Consider the following 15,347-nt stretch of genomic DNA (forward strand, 5'->3'; position numbering starts at 1 on the left):
GGCTTCTCCTTTAACCTTCTCCAGTGTCCTTTAAGATGGAAGGAGTTATCTTGTAATTCAAAATTAGGCCCTTATGTCCTAAGGCCAAGCCACAGATCTCTTGGACAATTAAGGGAGGGAGACACAGGAATTCTTTAAAACTAATCAGCAAGCAACCTTCTCCGAAGTCATATCACACATATTACACATGAACTTGATGATATACCAGACCATAAACTCCTTGAGTTAGGAACACTGTCTCATTTAGTTTCATATCTCTCCTGATTCCAGTCATGCATATTTCAAGGTCTTAATAAATATTTATTAAGTGAATCAACAGACTTGTTTCACTATTTGTGGATTCATCTTACTTTGAGAACTAAGAGTTTTTTCAGCAACTATAACACCATTTTTTTCTTTCCACTTGAATTTAGTTATGATCATAACTACCACTTCCTGGAACCCATTATCCATTATTGAAATCAATCTATATATTTATAAGAAAAAAAAATCCAACTCATTGAAATGACTTTACAGGAGAATAACTAAGATGATTAAAGGGCTAGAGAAATGAATATAAAAGGAAAAGATAAAATGTATTGCTCCACTCAGAGATGAAAAAAATCTGAAATAGAATTTAATATTAGCATTCAATTATCAAATGCCATAAATCATTTTTTCTCATTGACAAAAATAAAAAGAAAAAACATGGAATCATGATATGATCATAAAAGATTTAAAATACTGTATATTTTTGAAAAATGTTTATGAAAAGTATAATGTCTGAAGATAAACCAAATAGTGATATTATAGGATTTCCTCTCAGGAATATTTTTAAATGAGATAGTAATAACAATAACAATCATTATAGTAATAATAAACCAAGCTAGATGCAATCTTATATGTATCTCTGTTCAAATCTATCAGATGTACCAAATAACCTTCCAAAATTTTCTTCCAAATCTACAATTCTGTGATTTTCTATGACTGTCAGATTAACATTTGAATGAATCAACTCATTGGTTTCACATCAACAGTTAAATATTGTGCAACTTGAGTTAGAGGAATGATATTTTTGCCCATAATATTTCCCTCATCAAACTAAAATGTCATTAGTAAAGATTAATTTCTTTGAATCTTAAAGAGTTTTCTGTCTTTGAGAGTATCCTAAAAATAGAAATATCCCTGGAAGAAGTATAACACCTAAAGTTCTACTAACTTATATTTCAGCAGAGATCAAGATCTGCCTTGGGAATCTAGCCAGGCAGCTGGAGGGGGAAAAGGAAAGAGAGATTTGTCTACTTCATAATTTTGCTTACACTAAGGATGATATAAGGAATGAACTCTTTATAAAATAAAGAGTTATTTTCCATTGTTTTAAGTTAAAGAAATGTTTTCAAATCATCTCCTGATTTTAGAAAAAAACTTTTTCTTTAACATTTATCATATGTCCTCAGCATCCCAGTCTTAAAAATATTGCCTTGCTATGCTTAACAATTTTATGAAGATGACATAATTTCTTATTATTGTTTAGTCATATCCAACTCTTTGTGACTCCATTTGGGGTTTTCTTAGCAAAAATACTGAAGTTGTTTTCCTTTTCCTTCTCCAGATCATTTAACAGATGAGGAAACTGAGACAAGCAGGGTTGAATGACTTATCCAGTATCATACAACTGTCTGAGGCCATGTTAGAACTCAGAAAGATGAATCTTTCTATGTCCAGGCCAGTGCTCCATCCACAGCACTACTTACCTGTTCTAATATAACATGACATAATTTTGAGCCTATTAAACAGAGAAAGATTCTGTGATTAAAATATCTCACTGGCGGAAATTTTTTCAAATTAAAAAAATAATGGGCTTTAGCCTCTATTCCAAGAACAATGTTCAGTGTTTTGTTTGATATGAAATATAAACAAGATAAATGTTTGACATTATGACATGGATTTTTCCCCACCTACGTTGAATATGAATTACAGGTTAGTTCCTGCACTACAGGTGGACCTATGGCAGCCCAGCAGCATCTCCTATGTTTCGGAAGGAACGATTACAGATGTCCATATTCCCCAAAATGGCTCTCAAATCCTGTTAGCCTTCTTACAACAAGCCAACATCCAGTACACGTAAGCTTCCTCTTTCCTTTCTATGAAAACCTTGATGGGATGTACCCTCTAACACTGACCTGAATCAGTTTTAAATAATGTAGGGACAACGGATAGAATATTTGACTTGAAGTTAGGAAAAGTAGGGTTTTAAATCCTACTTACATAGCTGGGGGATACAGTGTATACAACGAGAATCAGGCAGTTCAAATCTAGCCTTACTAGCTACTTACTTACTGTAGGAATCTGACCAAGTAACTTAATCTCTGTCTGTCCCACTTTCCTCAATTACAAAATGGGAATAATAATATCATCCTCCCAGGATTGTTATATAGATTGTTAGGTGTTTAGCACAGAGCCTAGCACATAGTAAGTACTTAATAAATACCTATTTACTTTCTTCTTTTTGTCTACTTCAAATATTTACTCACTGTATGGTTCTAAGCTACTCACTTAAGATGGGAAGCAGTAAAATAGAATAGTCATTGTCTCTGTATTTAGAAGACATAAGTTCAAATCCTGTCCCTGACTACTTGTATGACTCTGGGCAAGTCACATGATCTGCTTGAGTCTCAGTTATTTCATCTGTGAAATGGGAGTAAAAATAGAACCTACCTCACAAGATCATTATGTGGATCAAAGAAAATAATTTATGTAAAGTGCTTTAGAAACTTAAAGTCCTAGATAAATAAGATCTGTTATGATGATAATGATAATTAAATTCTTTTTTAATTTATAAATTCAGACAATGTATATTGTCTTATATGTATACAATCAATCAATCAATAAACATTTATTAAGTTCTTCTTATGTGCCAGGCACTGTGCCAAGCACCAATGATATAAAAAGAAGCCAAAGATAGTCCCTGTCCTCAAAGAGCCTACAATTTAATGGTGAAGACAACATGCAAATATGTGCAAAACAAGGATAAATAGGAAATAATTAATACAGAAAAAGCACTGGAATTAGAGTGATTAGGGAAGGCTTTCTATAGATTGTGGGATGCTAGTTGGGACTGAAAATAAGCTAGTGATATCAGTAGGTAGAGCAGGGAAGGGAAAGCTTTAAGCCAGGTATTGCGGGACAGCCAAAGAGAATGCCCAGAGGAAATAAATGAAGTGTCTTGTTCAAGGAACAGTCTGGGGGCCAATATCACTGGATCAAAGAAGGAATAAGATATAAGAAACCAGAAAACTAGGAAGGGGCTAAGTTGTGAAGGATTTCAGTGCCAAACAGAGCATTTGAATTTGCTCCTGGAAGCCAATGGAATTTATTGAGTGGCAGAGGGAGAGGAAGGTGGTAGTATGTATGATATGATCAAACCTACATTTTAGGAAAATCATTTTAGTAGCTGAAAGGACAATGCATTGCAGTGGGGAGAGATTGGAGACAGACCCAACACATAAGCAGGCAATTGCAAAAGTCAAAGCATGATGTGAAGAAAGCCTGCATTAGAACGGTGATAATATCAGAGAAGAGAAGGGGGGAGGTATTCCAGAGATGTTGCAGAGGTGAAATCTTCAGGTCCTAGAAATATCCTGGAGAGTGGAGAGTCTAGGATGACTCCTAAGTATGAGAGGAGGAGGGAAAGAAGGAGAGAGGGGGAAGGGGAGGGAGAGAAAAAGGGAGAGGGAGAGGGGAAGGGGCTATAAAAAAAGAAGAGATAGAAGCTATAAAAAGCAGCAGAGATAGGATAGTAGTTAGTGGAAATAGAAGGGTCAAGTGAAGGTTCTTTCAGGATAGAGGAAACATGAGCATGTTTGTAGGCAGCAGGAAATGAGCAGTTGAGAAGGAGAGATGGAAAATAAGGGAAAGAATAGAGATGACAGAGAGGTAATAAGTATGTACAACCTGAAGGAAGATGTGTTAATTGAGTTCTTAGGTCTAACTGGAGTCTCTAGTCTAAAAAGTTATAGTTGCTATTAGAAATATTTTGGTTACTGCTGGATGGTGATCTGTGGTGATTATATGTCTACCTAGCAGGAAGAGGAGAGGTTGTTACTCTTATCGGCACACTGTAATTGAGAGCTTTTGCATGCTTCGTTAATTATAGCATAATATAAAAGAATAGACCTGTTTATATAATAAGACGGCTTCCTGTAAGTAAATATAGGTCAGGTTAAACAGGTGGAGCATAAAATATCTCACTTTATATCCCAGAGAACAGAGGGATTTTTTTTTTGGGGGGGGGGTGAGGGGAAGGAACTAATAAACACCAGGAAATGCTTTTAAATCACAGTTTTCTCCTTGTGGACTTAAAAAATCACTTAGAATTATTCGTTTTGCAAATCCCAAGATAATAACACATAAAAGTCAATTAAATCTTATAGGTTTAGTCGCAGGAGATGATTTCAATAGACTTCTGTTATTTTAGTCTTGGATATTTTCAAAAGTAAGATTATCCTGTGTTCTGTAGACCTGTATTTCATGAATAGTCATATTCATTTCTTGGACTCAAATCAATGTGAGCCCTATAGCTAGAGTTTAGATAGCAGGTAGTACCTCTATATGAGATGAGGAATATTTCACTTTATTGTTGCAACTTTTTTATTTTTATTGATTTTTGTGATTAACATTTTATGTAATCCTAAATTAATAGATCTTCATCCTTTCTTCACATTCTTATTAGGACTTTGGGTCATAAGGAAAGTCAGTGAGTAATGAGAAATGAAGGACTGGTTATTTTGTAATTTTTTGATGTAAAGAACCAGTTACTACTGGTGTAATTATGTGATGAGAAGGAGCATAGAGTTGAGTTTGGAATGGTAGCTACCAAAGTTCAGAAGGAAATCCATTGATCATAGGATTTGGAGCTAGAAAGAACCTTAGTTATTATCTTGCCCAACTCCTTTAGTTTTTACAGATGAGAGATCCAGAGAGATAACGTTATCACACAGGTAGTAAGTGGCAGAAGTAAGGGTAAAACTCAGTCTTCTCACTACAAATTCTGTACTCTTCTCACTAAACCAGCATAATCTCCATGTCACTGTTCCATTACTAGAATCATAGGATGTTAAAGGTTAAAGGGACCTTAGAAATCAAATAATCCACCAGCTCTGTTTTACAGGTAAAGAAAGTAAGGCCTTAAGAAGTTGTGACTTGTCTAAGATCCTATAGTTAATGGCTTCATATAAATGTTTGCAATGCTAGTTTTTTTTTTTCTACTAGAACAAGAGCTCTTGGCCTTTTTTTGTGTGTGTGTGTCTCATACCCCTTTGGCAATGCAGTGAAATCTATGGGCACTGTATCAGAATTTTGTTTTTAAAAGCATAAAATATATGAATATATGTATAAAAGAAAACAATTATATTTATATATATATAATTATATATAATATATAATTATATATTATATTAAAAATTATTGTCGCTATCTAAAACCATCAGCCATCATCTTTAATGAGGACAAGCTAAAAGCCTTCCCAATAAGACAGAGATAAAGCAAGAATGCCCATTATCAGTACGCTTATTCAATATTGTACTAGAAATGTTAGCTATAACAATAAGAGATGAAAAATAGAAAGGCAATTAGGAAGCAAAATATCACTCTTTGCAAATGATATGATAATGTACACAAAGAATCCTAGAGAATCAACTAAAAAAACTAATTGAAATAATTAACAACTTTAACGGAGTTGATGGATATGCAATAAACACACATAAATCATCAAGATTTCTATATATTACCAATAAAGTTCAACAGCAAGAGACAAAAAGAGAAATTCCATTTAAATAATTGTAAACATTATATAACACTTGGGAGTTTACCTGATAAGACAAACCCAGAAACAACAGTAACAAAAATGTGTTAAAAACATTTTTAACACAATAAAGTCAGATCTAAACAATTGGAAACTATTAATTGCTCTTAGATAGCCTATGCCAATATAACAAAAATGACAATTCTATATAAATTTATTTATTTAGTGCCATATCAATCAAACTATGAAAAAATTATTGTATAGAGCTAGAAAAATAATAACAAACTTCATCTGGAAGAACAAAAGTTGAAAATATCAAGGGAATTAATGGGGAGGGGGAGAATGTAAAAGAAGATGGCCTATCCCTACTAGATCTCCAACTGCATTATAAAGAAGTTATCATCAAAATTAAGACTCAGATTTTAGCTAAGACACAAAAAGGTGGATAGGATAAATTAGATACACAATACATAGTAGTAAATGACCATAATAATCTAGTGTTTGATAAACGTAAGAATTCCAGTTTTGGGGACAAGAACTCACTATTTGATAAACACTGTTGAAAAAACCAGAAAAGTTTGATACAAAGTAGGAACAGACCAACATCTCACACTGTATATACCAAGATAAAGTTTAAGTGGGTATATAATTTAGACATAAAGAGTGAGACCATGGGCAAACTAGAGGAACATAGAATAATTTACCTCTCACAGATTTCACAGATCTATTGATAAGGAAATAATTTATACCCAAACAAGAGATAGGCAGCATTATGAGATGTAAAACAGATAATTTTGATAATCTAAAATTTAAAAGTTTTTGTTTAATAAAAGCCAATGCAGTCAAGATTAGAAAGAAAGTAGGAAGCTGAGGGGAAGTTTTTATAGCGAATGTCTCTGATAAAAGCCTCATTTCTCAAATATATAGGAAACTGAGTCAGATTTATAAGAATACAAATCATTCCCAATTGATAAGTGGCTAAAAGATAAGAGTAGACAGTTTTAAGATGAAGAAATAAAAGTTATAGTCATGTGAAAATGCCCTAAATCACTATTGACTAGAGAAACATAAATTAAAACATCTCTGAGGTACCACCTCAGTTGTATCATATTAGCTATTATGACAGAAAGGGAAAACTACAGATATTGGAGGGGATGTGGGAAAATCGGGACACTAATGCACTAATGGTAGAATCGTGAACTGATCCAACTATTCTGGAAAGTAATTCTGACCTATGCCCAAAGGGCCACAAAACTTTGACCTTTGACCCACTAATACTACTATAAAGTTTTTATTCCAAAGAGATGTATAAAAAAAGGGAGAAAGAACCTATTTGTACAAAAGCATTTATAATAGTTCTCTTAATGGTGGCAAAGAATTGGAAATTAAGGGGTTGGCCATCAATTAGGGAATGGATGAACAAGTTGTAGTATAGGATTGTGCTATACTATTATTCTATAAGAAACAACAGGCAGGATGATTTCAAAAAACTTGGAAAAATTTACATAAACTGATGCAAAGTGAAGTGAGCAAAACCGGGAGATCATTGTACACATTACAAAATATTATGCAATGATCAATTGTGATTGGCTTAGCTATTCTCAGCAATACAATGATCCAAGATAATTCCAGAGGACTCATGAAGAAAAATGCTACTTATCTCTAAAAAAGAATTAGCGGAAATCAAAATGCAGAATCTATTTTTTTTTTTGGTTTGGGGGTTTTATTTTGGTTTGTTTGGGGGGGTCTGTGTTTTCTTTCACAATATGTCTAATACAGAAATTTGTTTTGTTTAATTGCATATGTATAAGCTATAACAAATTGTTTGCTTTCTCAGTGAGTGTAGGAGGTTGGGAAGGAGAGAAAGGATTTAGAATTCAAAATTTTTTTAAAAGGAATGTTTAAAATTGTCTTTACCTGAAATTCGGGAAAAAATCAAATATTGTTTTTAAAGGGCATTTTTAAGTTCATAGAATACCATTTTAAAATCCCTACCCTATAATCTACTATTCTTCTACTAATTTTTTGGCTATATCAATGAGAAATAGGTCACAGTTGCCAAAAGTTGGTCTCTTAAAGTCCCTAAGAAATAAATGTTAATTTATTCCATAAATATGTTTTTCTGTTTACCAAATGCTCATTTTGAAAATATACATGTCTCCTCTCAGAATTAAAATGTGGTATGGTATTAAATGTAGGACTGAGGTCTGGATTAAAGCTCTAGATCGTATAGTTTTGTGATTTTAGTTGTCATTTCACTTCAGCTTCCTAATCTATAAAATATAATTGTGTGTGTGTGTGTGTGTGTGTGTGTGTGTGTGTGTGTGTAAAATGATATTTATTCTAACTACTTTTGTAGGTTTGTGAGGAAAGTGTTTTATCAATATTAGGGTGTTTTTTAAAAAAAAAATCTGAATCTATAGTTACTTAGAGTTTGCCTATGCAAAAATAGGAAAAAGATATTTGCCCAGGCTTATACAAGTTCCTGTTATCTTCCTGTCAGAATGAAAGCATCCCTGCTAAGATGGAATTGTTTGTTCTTGTAGGTCATTCTTAAAATTACTATCAGTTTTTTTAGGTTGCTTTGCTTGATTGTTTTTTGTTTTTTGTTTTTTAATGTGCTCATTTTGGCCACATGTATGTAATTCTAAGAAAATACAGTGGTTTTGCCCACCAGCCAGCTTCCACAATGGCTGGGGTACATTAGTGATCAAACAGTTCTTCAGAATGCCAGTAACTTACAACCCCACTCAACCTTTCTGAGTTACATACATATTTCGAACTTGTCAGAAATGTTTCCTGTTTAAATTTGGCAGCTAAGAGAAAAGAAAGTTACAGGTGAGTCAAGTACTGAAATTCATCTAAGAATGAAAGAAATTACCTCTCATTTCACAAATTATAGGAATAGACCAACAGAATGAACAAAACATCTAAGGAATAACTATAGCCCAGAACTCTTGGAAATTTATCTCCAAAAGAAGGCCAGGAAGCCTGATAGATGTAAGTCATAAGTTCAACTAGAAAGACTAATTGCAAATACTTTGCAGAAACTTATGTAGTAACTCCTTGTTTTGAGAGACCCTGTCCACCATCATACCAAAGAAGAGGCACTCCCCTGGCAGTGGCAAGGCAAAACAATTGACGACCTTATATTGGGGAATGGCCATGCTGAAGAATAGTGTGATTCACAGCTGAAAAAGAGGGGAGGAAGGAAGAATGGCAGGCAGACCTGTAGAGAGAGCGAATTGGGATGATTTTTCATGATTCCTCTTTCTTATGGAAAACCAGGATCAATTGGAATTATTTGGACCTAGGCAAAGACTTGATACAATATGTTCTCTCATTCTTAGGAGAGAAGCTCATCTTTAGCTGTAGTGATTGATTCTTAGACCTCCCGTGGAGGTGCAGTAATAGCTAAGGATTCCTGATATTGATTTCTGCTATCTGCAAGGGAAACAGCTTCAAATATTCAGCTTTAGGATGAATATCCCAAGGATATTATGAGTGGCAAATCTTAAACCCTATATTGCCCAAGCTCATAACACTGGGAACAAAGGCCACAATAAGGAAGTACATGAGGAAATCTGTGAGAACACCATTTGGGGAGAAAGTTAGAAAGGTGAAATTTATGATTGATATCAAAGTATTTTAAAAGAGCTGTGACTTTTCATTTTTAAAAAATTCCTATACATTTCCCATTTTCTAGTTATGAAATTTTGCTTGACTATGTCACTGAGGTTTAAATATTGAAACAGTAGTTTAATTCAGCAGGATTGTTCTCAATGACATGGGAGCAGAGCAACTGATTGACAAGTAAACCTAAACAGAGCCCAGAATGAGTAACTGATGGTCCCCTGTAGTACACACTCTTTAGAATGTCTTCTTGCACATAGGTCACCCACGTACATTTGTGTCTTCTTAAGAATCACTAAAGAGCTGGATTAAAAGATAAAATGGAAAATTAGAATAGTCCAATAGAAAAAACTGGACTTAAAATACTTGGGATCAGGTCTCAATTTCAACTCTCACTTAGTTAAATCACTTGTCATCGCTGAGATAGTTTCTTTACCTTTAAAATGGGACAATCTGCATGTCCTATCTCACAGAATTGCTACAAGAAAGATGAAGATATAATGTGAAATTTTATGTATGTCTTGATTCAACAAAAACCCTTAATATATTATTTGCTAGACTCTGCTAAGTGTTAAAAATATAAACATGAAATAAGAAAGTTTCTGCCATTAAGAAATTTGTGAAGAAAGATGAGTCTTCCTGATTCTGAGCCCACTGCTCTATCCATTGCACCACCTAGCTGCCCCTAATAACTATAGTTGTCCAAAAGGATAGTCTGCTGCCTCAAGAGATAGTAGGTTCTCCCTTTTTGAAGATCTTCAGGCAGAGTTAAATAATTCACTTACTTAACTATATATTCTATCTATGGAATGTATCAGATGGCCCTTCCATCTATAACAATTGTATGGTTCTGTGATACTTTTTGTTAAATGCCAAGTTATCAGATACTTGTTTTAAAAAATAATTACAAAACATTGTTTACTTCATGTGATTTTTTTGGTATAAAAACCTGTTTCTAAAGAGTACAAGATTTGCTTGGCCAACAACCGCAGCACATGAATGCAGATAAACTGCACCAAGGCCCTGCACTGGCAAATCAAAGAGATAACTCTCATACTGTGAGCTGAAAACCAAACAAGGGCCTGAAGCACAAACATTTAGAATAAAGCAGCTGGTCCACTGGAGTTCAGTCCTGTGGCTATGATACCCTGCAGAAAATAGTAATATTAAGTCATAGCTCAATTTTGTAAAAGAGAAAAAAAATTCCGATTTTTGAAAGCTGGTTATTTGAGAATCTAGGCATTTTTGTCTTTTCTTTGGGGAAACCAATGGGACATTCTGGTGCAATTTACACTCTGACAAACTGATGGGGAATTTATATTTCTTTTAAGCATTCAGGAGAATGAAAGGAGAAGGAAATATGATAAGTTAGGAAAGCTTCTTTGTGCATATAGGAACTCCATTGCAACTATTTATAAGCACATCCCTGCCATTTACCAACAGCCTTGGGCTATCAAGCCTATTTTTCCCCCTAATCTACTATATTACACTAGAAACATTAACCAATTGGCTCACTTTCTCTCAAAACAAGTTGATACATTAACAAGTTAATTATTCTTGAATATGATACTAAGGATATTTTGTAAATCTTCAGAAATTCCTTGAGGGTTTAGAAAAAAAACCCACTTTTCCAAACTGGATTCAAACTGTCAGCCTTAGCAGTCATATTCATAATTTACTACCTATGTTTTGAACTATGCACCTTCAGGATCATTGTCCCTATGTTTTTCCAAAGTCCGGGAAGCAAAGAATTGAAATCCTTACTTGTTAAAGTGAAAACCTTAGCCCAAATTCAACTTGATTAAGAATGACTTGAAAGAAATTAAGAATGACTAAGCTAAAATCTGAGAGTTTACTTCTTTGACTGAGAATTAAGAAATTGGAGACAGGGACATGAATTCAAAAATCAGTTTCACTAATTAGTAGTTTTATGATCCTAAGCAGTTTTTCTTATTGGTCTCCTTAATTTCATTAGTCTTCTTTATTAATCCAGCTTCCACACAATTTCCAGAGATGTATTTCTGAAGTATTGGCCTGCCCATTTTTCTCTACTACTTAGAAATCTTCAGTGGCTCATAATTGTCTCTAAGATAAAATTTAAACATCCTCCACCTAATATTTAAAACTTTTTATAATATTATTCCTACTGAGCATTTCTAAAATTTGGGATTCTCAATATATCCTTTTTTTTTCACATTGTTCTTCTTTATACATTTTTTTATTCTAGTCAAACAAAGCTATATTCCAAATATGCCTTCAAATACTTGCCCTATATTCCCAGAAAGCATTCACCTCTTCATTGTTATGTAATGCCAGAGAAATTGAGGCAAAACAAGAGATTAGCATTTTTAATATTTTATCAGTGGAGAGTTTTGACTAGTTGGCTGGATGGGACTATTGTCTCAAAGCACCCAGCATCTAGCAATTAATTCCAGAGACTTTTATAGGGCTCTGACTATCAGGGAAACAAAGGCAAGGTTGGGGGGGAAACATTTAGTAAGTCATAATTTCAGGAAGGACCATAAATTCTGATAAATTGGGAGTGAAGAAGGTGGTCAAGCAGGACATAGGGAGCCTGGTCCAGGAAAGATAGAGGGTGCCATCTAGGTATTTGAGATAAAACATCTGGACTTTTATGACTCTTTGGCATGCCAGAGTGGCCAAAGCTCCGCAGCCCTAATTATCTCAGTCCTAATGGCCAGGAAGGGGGAGGGGAGACATAGCATACTAACTCGGGGAAACTGAGATATTATAATTCAGGGAAACTAATGCAGGGAAAGTGAGGTATTTCAGTTAACCTCTAGGATAGAATATCTACATCAATGAATTCATTATTATATATTAGATAAGATCTCAAAACACATTTTTAATTGACTTCAACATTTGTCACCAGTCTCAGATAATGTTGAACTTTAGTACTCTTAGCCACTGTTCTTCTAAAACTGCCTCCACTATCCCTTTTACCTGGAATACTTCCCCACTCCTCAACTCCACCTATTAGAATTCCTATCTTACTTCAGAAATCAGTTCAAGTTCTACCTTCTGTAAGAAGCTTTTCCTGACTCCTATTGCCAGTACCACTCTCCTCCCATTAAAAAAAAAATAGCTTATATATTTTTATGTTGAGTTAAATATGTTGTTTCCCTCAGTAGAATGGAAACTCCTCAAGGACAAAGAAGATTTTCCTTTTACCTTTGTATTCTTAGATGTGGACATATATATGGGACACATTATAAATGCTTATTATTGATGATTAAACCAAGCCAGTCTTTTGTGTTCATCCTCCATTAACTGCCCTTGGTTTTGTCTTCCGAACATTTTTAATTTTAAACTAGATATAAATATAAAAAAGACACAATGCACTGAAAAGACAAATATAGCTTAAAAAGATTTTTTGATTATGTACTCTTGGCACATCCCAATCCTCATTGCATGGATGATTGAGTTGCTTGTATCACACTAACTATGTTTATTACTCTGAGCAATTATAGTCATTTGAAAGTAACTTATGGATGCTGTTAAGTGTTATTTTATGGTACAAAACCTACTAACTCAACAGTTGTGTCTTGAAAATGACTTATAAAAGCAAAGCTTTTTAGCCTCCTGTCAAACCCAGAAAATATCACTGAGGGACCTTTTAGAGTCTTTAAATATTCCAATTGATTCATGGCTACCTTGGTTAAGGGATAAGGGAGAGGAGTATAGCAGTTATACACTTTCAAGTGAATTCCAATGAAACATTAGAATTTTTATTGCTCAGTTTTAAGGAGGTTAGATCAATTTCACTGTAAGATAATCTTATATTAACATTATTTTCAAAATATCAATATTTGAGCTTTTTTAAATATATAAGTTCTTTTCTTATAAACAAACAACCTCTACAAAAGAAAACAATATATACTGAATACTTATATCCCTTGAAATTCTTCATAATTTAATATACAAAATAGATTTTTATTTAATTATGATTAGTGGTTATATATTACATATTCTTCTTTTAAAAGATATTTTACCACACATTGTCAAGTATTGATACAATTTACACATTTCTAATAGCTATACAATACTTTGTGTTATTATGCCAGAGTTTTTCTAAACATTCTTCTATTGAGTATTGGGACATTTGGATTTTTTTCCATTTTTTTACCATGACAGTTGACACTACTATGAACATCTTTTTATATAAGTTACATTTTTTTCTTTAGGAGTTATTAAGGAGTTTTTTAAAGTACATTTATTAGGTCAAATGATGAGGGTTTGTCTTATAATTCTTTTTAAATATTGCTGACTTGGGTGGAGAACAATCTTGATGGTAAATGGGATCAGGTGAAGATTTCTCAAAAAGATGGATTAAGTTAGGTCCTAGGCCTGCAGAACTATCATGTGATTCCCAGAGGTTCTGTAGGGTAGGAAAGGTCAGATTCTAAGTCTAAGCTTCAGGAAGTGACTGACCCACATGAAGTAGACAACATTGATGACTATTGGTCAGTCATTTTTCAATCCATCCAATCAAAAGACTTGGGTCTTTTGCTATTTAACCCCTATTTCCTGCTCACTAGGCCAGGCATAATGCTGGGAGATGGGAGCTAAGAGGCTCTATGTCTGCTGGAATGTGCTTGGGCTTCTCCTTGCAAAAACCAAATAAATGCTTTCTTTTTGTATCTGAAGATGCCTCTGAGTAGTCAGTTTGGGAAAGGGGTTCTAGCACCTGTCCCACACAATGAAGAGGGAGAACAAGTTTCAGTTTCTTCATTTTATAAAATTAGAAGTCCAACTATATAATCTCTAGAATACCTTTCAACTGCAATATTCTAGGAGGAAGTATATTTGCATTGAAAGAGTGACAGACTTAAGACTGTAAAGCTTTGTTGAGGACTTTGTGATCTAAGATAAGGGTTTAACTTTTCTGAGCATTGGTTTCCTCATCAGTAAATCAAAAATATAATGGGGCAATTCTCTACCTTGTGAGGTTGCTGTGAGAAAAGTGCTTTACAACTAGAAAATATTTTATAACTATTTGCTTGCTGATTTAGGGTACTGACCTATGATTTCATGAGGGTAGCAAGATCTCTGCTGAAGAAACCTCCTCCACTGCTGCAGATGGGCAATAATTCTGCAAAGAATAGTCTCCGAGAGCCACCTGAGGCTCTGAGCACTTAAGTGACTTGCATGTGTCAATAGCTTAATATGTCTCAGAGGCAAAACTTGAACCCAGACCACTTTGAATTCTGGGGTCAGGTCTCTTTTAGTCACTGTGCTATGATGCCAGGTGTGCACTTTTATCTTTATTAGATTCTTATGACTCTCTTCTCTAAAAGACTGAATCAACATATAGTGCCCAACTGAAGAACATGGTTTTGTTTCTTCACAATGTCATTAACATTTCAATGTATTGCTTTTACTTATTTTTCCTGGTTGAATTGATGCTCTAAAAATAACTTAAAATTAAAATGTGTATTTCTGTAATTGTAATGCCCGAGAAACTGAGGCAAGATAGAGATTAGAGAGTTATTTTATTTGGATTTCTGAGAGGGAGAGATTGTGCTGGGGGCATGTTGCCTCCAGAGCTGATGTCCAAAGCATCCAGCAGTGAATGTGAGGTTCCCATGAAATATATATACATATAACTCCAAGTTCGGGTAGCTAAACAAAAAGGGGAGGAGGGGGGAGGAGAAGGAGGATAGAGTCCAAACTCTGATGATCAGGGAATCTCCAGGAAGGGGACCATCAATCCAGTTCTGACAGGTTGAGGGTAGGACCATACATTCTTACAAATTGGAAGTTAAGGAAGTGTCCAACAGAGCCAGGAAGTCTGGACTTAGAGAATAACAATTAGGTATCTGAGATAGGACATCTGGAGTTTTATCTTTCGGAATGACAGATCTCCATAGCCCTAATTATCTCAGTTCTAATGAGCAGAAAGGGGAGGGGG

At 34.3% G+C, this 15,347-nt stretch overlaps 1 protein-coding gene across 1 annotated transcript in view; it reads left to right on the forward strand.

The window, feature by feature from the left end:
* The first annotated feature begins 1,921 nt into the window (after nucleotides 1–1,921).
* The window catches only part of CPA6 (carboxypeptidase A6), a 112,581-nt gene continuing 99,155 nt past the window's right edge, over nucleotides 1,922–15,347 (forward strand). Inside the window, exon 1 of the mRNA XM_051973619.1 lies at nucleotides 1,922–2,103. Coding sequence (XP_051829579.1) covers nucleotides 1,922–2,103 — 182 coding nt within the window. The remainder of the gene's footprint in view (nucleotides 2,104–15,347) is intronic.

The sequence above is a fragment of the Antechinus flavipes genome, chromosome 1 (assembly GCF_016432865.1).
Source record: "Antechinus flavipes isolate AdamAnt ecotype Samford, QLD, Australia chromosome 1, AdamAnt_v2, whole genome shotgun sequence".
Taxonomy (NCBI): domain Eukaryota; kingdom Metazoa; phylum Chordata; class Mammalia; order Dasyuromorphia; family Dasyuridae; genus Antechinus; species Antechinus flavipes.